The sequence below is a fragment of the Hippocampus comes genome, unplaced genomic scaffold, assembly GCF_001891065.2.
Source record: "Hippocampus comes isolate QL1 unplaced genomic scaffold, H_comes_QL1_v1.1 scaffold527, whole genome shotgun sequence".
Classification (NCBI taxonomy): domain Eukaryota; kingdom Metazoa; phylum Chordata; class Actinopteri; order Syngnathiformes; family Syngnathidae; genus Hippocampus; species Hippocampus comes.
The window spans coordinates 233224-242700 of record NW_017804903.1 but is presented as its reverse complement, the minus strand read 5'-3'; the positions used below and the strand labels follow the sequence as shown (position 1 = coordinate 242700).

At 45.1% G+C, this 9477-nt stretch overlaps 1 protein-coding gene across 1 annotated transcript; it reads left to right on the top strand.

The window, feature by feature from the left end:
* The first annotated feature begins 2043 nt into the window (after positions 1 to 2043).
* LOC109524085 (sonic hedgehog protein A-like) lies at positions 2044 to 9245 on the top strand. Its single transcript, XM_019883680.1, has 3 exons — positions 2044 to 3218; positions 8369 to 8676; positions 9233 to 9245. Exons 1-3 carry the CDS (start codon positions 2916 to 2918, stop codon positions 9243 to 9245), a joined length of 624 nt encoding a protein of 207 aa, XP_019739239.1. The 5' UTR covers positions 2044 to 2915.
* The last annotated feature ends 232 nt before the right edge of the window (positions 9246 to 9477 follow it).

Sequence of the window (9477 nt, the reverse complement as noted above, 5' to 3'; positions counted from 1 at the left end):
AAGACTGAAAAGTGAAAAGTCATTCCAAAAAAAAATACACTCAAGTACAGCTACCTGAAAAGTCGACTGAAGTACGATAACAAGGTATTTGTACTTGGATACTTTTCACAACACAATGCTGCTGCTGCTGCTTGTGGCGAACAGGAAATCCTATTTGCCGCCAAGACAAACAACCCAGAAAGCCTGATACTACTTACATGTTTGTGCGCCATTATTCCCGCACTCGTAATCCGTCTAACAATGTTACAAAACATTCCGACATGAGGAGGCTTTAACGTGCTAATTGGGAGCAGGAGGAGGTGGGAGGAGGAGGTGGAGGCGACTCAAGTCAACGGCGCTACGCTCAACGTCCCACAACTTGGACGAAAAGAAACGATTCCTCAAAATTCGGTGATGTCAACTCACCGCAACCTCACCAAGCAACCACGCATGTGGCGTTTATCAGAAGCTAACGTTCTTAGCCAATGTTAATCAGTCCATCGAACAAATCTCAATGCAGCTCTCCTTACCTTTTGGCTTTGACGTGATAGCAGGGGGAGTCGCAACAGTGAGGTTGCTTGAAAGTGGCTTTGGATCTTCACCCGGCCGAGATGATCAGGTGACGCGTGGAGAAACTGTTTGGGGATGATTATGTAAATTAGAAGTGCAGAATGGCTCAAATTTCCATAAGTGCTCAGTCACGTTTATTGGTTGATTTCAGTGTATTCTTGTGTAATCATTACTGTAAAAAAAAACAAAAAACAAAAAAAGAGAGAGATGCGTTTGCAGAAAAGAAGCAAAAACCGATTAGCGGTCACATGCGACCTTCACAAGAATGGTGTAATAATGACCTCAATCCCTCAAGAAGTGTTTGAAGGGGTTGGGGGGAAGCTGCCTAACTTTTGCTGATTCACCTCCATTAGAAAAAAAACTGTGTAGGAATATTAATGTAACAAAGCAGGGAAAAACTGACACCATTTTACATGTTACGAAAGGCAGTTTGCATAAGAAGAAACTTTCTTTTTCTTCTATCTAAAGTGCAGACCTGCGCCAAGGCAGAATAAAAAAATTCAATTGACTCATCACTTCACAGAATTTTTTTGAAACAGATTTTAGGGTTTTTTTTCTACTAATTATTCTGAAACTACATCTGTTCAAAAATCCTACTGAATTGTCTGCGGTGTCCCTCAGGGCATCATCCACTGCAGCATCTCTATGGGGCCGAGGGGAGCGATCCGTCGCCGCTTGCCAAGCGCGGACGCCATCTTTTGGCCGCGGCAGACAACGTGGGCGAGTGGCAGGTTGGTCGGTGAGCCAACATGGAGGTCAGCCAGGATGAGCTTTAATGAGACGGCGAGCGCAACGCAAGATTGGCATTGGCCGCCACTGGCAGAGCCATGAGTGGCATCCAAACGACGTACGCACTTCCTGCTATTCGTTCCCCGTTGTACACTTGCTATGGCATACGTCATCATAATTTTAGACACTGATTCCATAAGGAAGCTGGGAATTTTTGTGCAGAATATTTTTTTGTTGAAATTGATTTTTTTTTTTGTTTTACTTCACAATCGTATTTGAATTTATTTTTATACTTTTGTTCCTGAAAAGAAAATCCAACGTATGACTATTTTAGTGAAACACATTTTTAATTGTATTATTATTATGTAACATTATCCCAAATGTTGTTTCGCTGATGCAACCAAATGCGGTTCCGACTGGTTAAGAGCTTGTTTTGAAAAGTGGAATTGAAATAAATCTGTCATAATTATGACGATGATGATGATGATTATAATTATGATTATGATTAGTATTATTATTATTATCATCATCATCATCATTATCATCATTATCATTATCATTATCATTATCATTATCATCATCATCATCATGATTATGCAGACCAAGAGAATGTGACTGGTGGGCCATTTGCGGCCCCAACCCTCAGTTTGGTAACCTCTGCTGTCACGAAATATTTAAAACATTTCAATCTGACCAGTCGGTGATATTTTTTTTGACTCGACAAGGGTAGGTTTTTTTTTGTTTTGTTTGTTTTTTTACTTTTCAAAAAGTGTACATTTTAAAGTAAGGTTCACTTGTATTGTCAAGTACAATATTTTAGTACGAGGGATAGTTTGAGGTGTTGTCAACATTTTGATAAATTCAAGTTAACAAAAGTACGGTACAAGTGGAAACCGAAGAAATAATTGCGGATGGAAAGTGGGATTCTTGGTTCCCTTTTTTTTTTTTTTTTTTTGGGTGGCTTTGACGCGCGTACTTTGCGCAAGGAGGACGCGCGCTGGTTTGATGTTGTCACGTTATGACCACTTTTGGAACGTTTGCACGAGTTTTCAAGTTCACGGGGGGTACAGTGGCAAAATGCTGGGCGAGTGGCTCTTTTTTTTTTTTTTTTTTTTTTTTACATATATAATTGATGTTTTCCCATGGAGGAGCCCCTCCCAGCGACGCAACACATGCAGGTGGAAGGAATCTTTTGCTTTTTGTGTGTGGGCTGGTGTGGGACTAACATGAAGAGGGCGAGCCAATCAAGTCCCTCCCCTGCTATAGATCGCTGCTATAATACAAAGCAGTAAAAAGCGGGTCGTCTCACACAGGCGGCTGCAGCTCGACTTGAGGATCCGGCGGGTTTCTTTTTTTTTTTTTCCTTATTATTATTTCCTTTCGTTGCACCTCCTTTCAAAGAGAAAAAAGGAAGAAGAAGAAGTAAGAAGAAGAGGGCAAAAACAAGACTCCTTGGATGTTCTTCCACCTCATTCTCATTTCCGCACCTGCCGTCTAAGAGAACCGGAGGGGGGGCGAGCGACAAGGGCACCGAGAGAGAACCGGCAAAGGCGCACCGAGAGGCGGCCACCTCGTGAAGGACACACACCCCCCTCTCCCTCCTCCTCCCTTCCCCCCCTCCCTCCCCGTTCATCAACATGCTGCTGTGGACCAGAATAGTCCTGGTCGCCGTCGTCTGCTCGTCCTTGGCGGTGTCCCCCGGCATGGGATGCGGACCGGGCCGGGGCTACGGCCGCAGGAGGCACAACAAGAAGCTGACACCTCTCGCCTACAAGCAGTTCATCCCCAACGTGGCCGAGAAGACCCTGGGGGCGAGCGGCCGCTACGAGGGCAAAATCACGCGCAACTCGGAGCGCTTTAAAGAGCTCACGCCCAACTACAACACGGACATCATCTTCAAAGATGAGGAGAACACCGGCGCCGACAGGCTCATGACTCAGGTAAGGTGCACGCGCACGCACCGGCGCCACCGAAACCCAATTTTCCCCCCCTCCTTGAACGCAGCATCCCTTGTCAGCCCGATTGCGCACCTCCGAAGTGAAGTCTTTTTAGCCCCCTGGTGAACTCTGCGCATTATCCACGGCTCCACGCAGCCGAAACCGACTTTGCACCTTTTATTTATTTATATCATATCTCTTTTTTTTTTCTATATATGACCACAAAAAAAAAAAAAAAAAGTATCAACGCGGCAGCGCGCATGCGGAAAGTCAGGGACGCTCTGCGTTCATGCTTGGTGACAGTGGATTTAAAATATTCATTGCAAGCCTTGTTCCTCGTGTCTATATTTGTATCCTTCTGCAACTGCTCCCCTTTCATAAAAATAGTGAGGTGGATATAATTTGGAGCTAAAATTGGCTTGAATTTTGCGAGGATTTAAACAAAACTTGTTTTTGGGTGGCCTTTGTGCATTATTCGGTGGGGGGGAAGAGGGCGGCGGGGTCGGGTCTGGGTCACTATCCAGACGTAAAATGATACAAAATTAAATTTGGCGTGACTTTTTTTTTTCCCGCTGGTGAATTATTCACAAGATTGATTTGACTCATGGTCGTGATGTGATGCTGGTGGTCCTGATGAGGGTCAGACGGGAGCTGAGGAATAAGAGATGAAATATTCACCGTGCGTGCGGTCGCTCGCTCGAGTCTCACCCCCGCGTTCCTCCCCCCCATTATCGCATCTCCTCGCCGGGGGCGACGCACGCAACTCGAGGGACGGTATGGTCCAAATTACGGCCCAGAAAATGAGTCTGGCATTTGGAAAAAAATGTATAAAATGACAGCAGAGCACCAAATCCACACTTGGCATCGTCCACCAACCCGCCCGTTGCGCTTTTTTTTTTTTTTAATGGTAAGCCGCTAAAATGGTTGGCGTCTTTCTTCCAAAATGGTTCCAGTCAAGACCAAAAAGTAGCTACTTTGTGTGTTCGTGGCATAAGCACGGTCACATGGGGATTATTAAGATGTCTACAGTGCCGGTGTTGCGCGGCTTTACGCACGAAGCCGCTCGCCGTGGGACTTTTACGCATGAATGTGGTGGGGCTTAAATGGGAGTAGGGGGGGAAAAAAAGCATTTTGTGTTGGCGGACGGAAGCCGAACGATCGACGTAAGCTTCCTAACGGGAGTGCACTAAATAAAGTCATTAGTCGCATCGTTTTAGCTTCGATTCACGCTAAGTAAACGGCCGATCGGTCGTTTTACGGACGGACTTTCTTTCCTGTTTTATTATGAAGCGAGACTTAATTGACAGGAGCTAATTAAGCGTGAAATCACCCCCCCCCGCCCCACACACCCGCACGCCCACCCCTACGCGGTTGTCAAAGTGGCTGTTTGCGCTGACAGGTAGCTGAGAAGTGTTTCCTCCAACCAAATCATTTGTGAAACAGATTAAGAGGTTGGCTGTTGGACAACTTTAACCCCCTCCTTTCCGGAGCTGAAATTCGGGGGGGGGGGGGTCTTTACGGTGGGCTGAGCAGAATTGGGCTTAATTTGCGGCACACGACCTACTGAATTAATAAATAGGAGCGCTTTACGGCTCACTTAGAATGTCTCTCTCTCTCTCTCTCTCTCTCTCCACCCCCACGCCCCCCCTTGCGCCCCCTTTGCCTTCTGCGTTTAATGCAGCGCATTCTACAAGTGTGATATCGTCATAAAGCTGCAGCCGCTGATATATGTGCGCGCACTATAGTAGAAAATGGGACCTTGGATTTCACAAGTCTGTCATTCAGCAGGCGTCTTACGGAGGTGCGTCACGACCTCCCCCGCCTCCATCACCCCCACCACCCACCTCGATCCCTTTGCGGGGCTAGAATAATGAAAGTGGTCCCATGAAAAGCCTCTTTGTGATGTTTTTATTTGACATATCACTCGAGTGTGGAAAAAAAAAGTTGTCTTGCAGAAGGTGAAGCATCCTCGCTGAGCCCCGCGGGGGAGGGGGGACGGGGACTTTTACTTATTGGCCAAACTACAAATTCATTCCCAAGGATCACCTGCTGCCCTTATCATATGAGCGGTGCTGCGTTCGGTGGCACGTAATCATAAAAGTGGAGGGGGCCGGGGGGGGGGCTGCTCATACCTTCCCATGCAGACCCATATGTTATAGAGCAGTGAAGCGAATGTGGGCTCTTATAAATATTTCATTGCGGGCATTGCGGGCTCCCACCCCCCCACCCCCTTTATCCAAGATGTGCCCTCTGACGGTGCTCCTTGGAGATGAGAAATAAAAATGCAAGCTCACATTTAAACATCACACCAGCCCTCAGCCATGCAGACAGCGCTAGAGAGGAACATAGTCTGGAGACCCTTTGCATATAACTCAACCTACGAATCTTAAAAGAGTAGCTCTCATGGTACATCCCCAAGAAGAACATTATGTAAGCCAGGGTATTGAACTAAACCCAATAAAAGCTCTCACAGGTCCCCAAAGTGAACCTCCAAACTACCATTTATATCCATGTACCCATTTGGGCCAAGTACTGGACTCAAATTGTACATTTTACAGCATGAAAAGTATACAGGTATGTTATTAACTGTTCCATTGACCCTGGAACCTGATCATATGATAAACTGTCCACTGTAATAACCGCTGTCCCTGAAAGGGTTCATCTCAAAGCAATCAGAATCAGCAATAAGCAACATGGGGGGGGGAGACAGAATGAGAGGCCACCACCCCAAAATGTAGAGTAAAGGGAGAACCAGTAGAGTCCATTTTGTCCCCCAAGGACGATTCAGTACCCAACGGCTGTGGTCCCCAATCACAGGGCCTCGGCCCGTTTGGGACCCGTCCGCACAGAGACAGGCCTGCGAGCTGTGAGCAAATTTACTCCATCAAAGGTGACGTGGCAAATATGCGCGACTCTAGCAAATCGGACTCCTCATTTTAACCTTTGTTGGAAAGTTGAAATAAAGAGAATCCGCCAAGAAATGAAAGAACCGGGGGGGAAAAATGCGAGCAGAGTTTGGCTGGCCACGTAAACATTCGCAGTTTAGTCTCTAATAACGAGCCGGCAGCCAACGGATGAAAGCAGCAATCAATCGTGTCACATTAGCACGTAGCAATGATGCTAACGCCGTATGTAAGATCATAATTTCAGTATTATTACGTTTACATTATATATTTGTTATTCAGAATTGGTTCTTTTCGTAGTAATTCACTGTTATTTTATTTTATTCTATATTTGTTGTATGAAAGGAATTGGAACAAAAAAGGTAATAAAATGTTGAATTACTCTATAATTACTTTTGTTCTCAAGTACCGTTGTTTTAACCCTTTCGGGGACAGCGGTTACTACAGTGGACAGCTTCATCATGTTATCAGGTTACAGGGTGCATGAAAGGGTTAAAACTGGAAATTTAAAAGCAATGAGGAAAAAAAAAAAAGATTGCCGGTCGCATGTACTTGTCTCAACCGGTCCGTGACACAAAAAATGTTGGGGACCACTGCCCCACGGTTTTGAACTAAACCCAATAAAAGCTTTCCCAGGCCCCCAAAATGGGCCTCAAACCTACCGTTTACATTCTTGTACCGCAATTGTCCAAGTTCCACACTCCAATAGTAACATTTCCAGCACAGGTATGCTCCTAATCTCAAACCCAACTGTACAAAAGTAGTAGTGAGAATGATATCCAACTCGTGTTTTGCCCTGCCTTACACCTGGATTTTGGCCTGTTGTACTGCCGCTTCTCTTCCACTTTTGTTTGGTGGTGTGCCGTGAGATTTTGCTCATGTCAAATATGTGCCTTGGCTCAATAAAGGCTGGGAAACACCAGTCTACTGTCAAGGGTACAAACCCTATCCGAAATTGGGGCACAGCATGGGACAATCTAGACTACGTAACTGTTCCTTTTCCTGCGTCAAAACGTTACAGACCCCAATCAGAAGAGCAAGTTCTGAGTGTGCCAAAAAAACTCTTTTCTGGGGGCAAATAGGGTAAAAAGAACATTCCCAAGCCGTATCACTTAAGGCAAATATGGGCGCAGTAAGTGACAATTTCTGTCTCTCGAGGTTCTTTTGAGACTAATGTAACGCCAAAGAGGGGCCGAAAGGATTCAAGGTGTGTTCACAAGCTGCAAAAGTCAAGTGTTGATTAATTAAATGGATTAGCAGAGTCTGTTGATGCAGGTACCATCGAAGGGGGATGGTAGGTGCCGATTTGGGTCCCTACAAGGTACAAACAAGTAATGCTACTAATTCGATTCCATACGTTTTTTTGTGACCAGAAATAAAGAAAATGTCAGACATAGGGGTATATTGGAAGTAGGCGGCGGGTTCGGTCCCAGGTCAATGCTTGTACCGTTCCTCGGGTCAAAATCCTCCAGATCCCAATTCTGAAGTCAAGTTGGGGGTCCTAAAAGACACTTTTCTAGGATACAAACATCATATGTCCCTGGGTAGGAAGACTCTGGTGACAAGGGTACAAATCCAACGCTAGAGGAAATAATGGGGGCAATCCAGTCCCTAAAATACAAAATCTAACCAGGCTATAATTATTTGGACTGTTAGGTCATTATTTGCACCTTTTCAAGTGTCAAAAAAGCTCCAGGACCTTAATCTAAAAACAAACTGAAGGTGCTGAAGGACTATTTTGGGGAGTTGTTCACTGAGTGTAAAAAGCCTACTGGCGAGGGTACAAACTCAACCCTGCCAGAAAAAAGGGTAGATCCGAATCTATTGTAAACTTCTAGAACTCTAAAGGAGCATTTTCTTGTGGTAAACAGGATACAAGGTATGTTCCTGGGGCAGTAGGAGATTCGTGTCACGGATACTAAAGTCAGGCAGCATCCTATATGGTCAGGCAAAAATGTATCGGTTTGTTTTTTATACTTTTGAGAGCTACAGCAGGATGTGGCCTTCAAATGTATCCTTCATGAATGGATTCTGAACTATTTGTAGGGCCAAAAAAACATTTGGAGGTACCAGCTCAAGTGAGAGGACATTCCACTCCTTCTCGGTTGACCATTAGTTCCGCAATGGGGGGGATTGCAGTTTTTACATGAGCAACGTGGAATCATACAATATCTACGCAGCAGCATCAACAAATTCAGTCAGCGGTGTTGCATGTGCTTTAAATCCAACTCACCTTTGTCTTGTCCGCAGCGGTGCAAAGACAAGCTGAACTCGCTGGCAATCTCAGTGATGAACCAATGGCCTGGCGTCAAGCTGCGGGTCACCGAGGGCTGGGATGAGGACGGCCACCATTTCGAGGAGTCTCTCCACTACGAGGGCCGGGCGGTGGACATCACGACGTCGGACCGCGACAAGAGCAAGTACGGCACCTTGTCCAGGCTGGCGGTGGAGGCTGGTTTCGACTGGGTCTACTATGAATCCAAAGCCCACATCCATTGCTCGGTGAAAGCAGGTATGCCGCAAGATGATGACGAAGCTTTTTTGATCAAACCCAACCAGTATTATTACGATTCTTATGAACATGACGGAAAAATAAGTGCCATTTTTTTCGACATTTTTTCCAAAAACGTACCTATTTTGAGAATCTCGGTTCGGGCGGCAGTATTATTGTTTCAGTTGAACTGAAAAGTTAAATTAGGCAAAATGAGACTCTGATACACATTAAAAAAAAATAATAACAATTATCCAAATGATCTTGAATCATAATCTAGTTTCTAAATAGATTGTGAAGATTTTTGGGGGCTACATTGCCATGAAAAAGTATTTGCCGCCTTCCCGATTTCTGTATTCTTTGGATATTCATCACACACAAATATATATATTTTTTAATCCAAACCTGTCTGTCCCTATGTGAAAAAGTAATTGCCGCCGCAACCTAATAATGGGTTGTGCCACCCTTGCCACCCTTCGGAGAATTGCTTCAACTACGCCATGGTTTGCAGGGTTTTCTAACATGAATTGATTCACACCAAAACATCTCAATTGGGTTCAAATCTGGATCCATGAGCGCTTGAGTTTGAGGGCGTAAACGGATTGTCAAACATTCTCCTTCAGGGTTTTCTGGTAGACAACAGAATTCATTGTCCCATCATTCACAGCAAGTTGTCCTGGTCCTGAGGTAGCAAAGCAGCCACAGATCATCACATTGCCAACACCATGATTCACTGTTGGCATACTTCTTTTAATCAAATGCTGTGACATTTTTACCCCAGACGTAACAGGTCACACATCTTCCAAAAAGTTCAATTTTTGACTCATCAGTCCCGGCCAGCGAGGTCTAGAATTCTTTGGGTATTGTT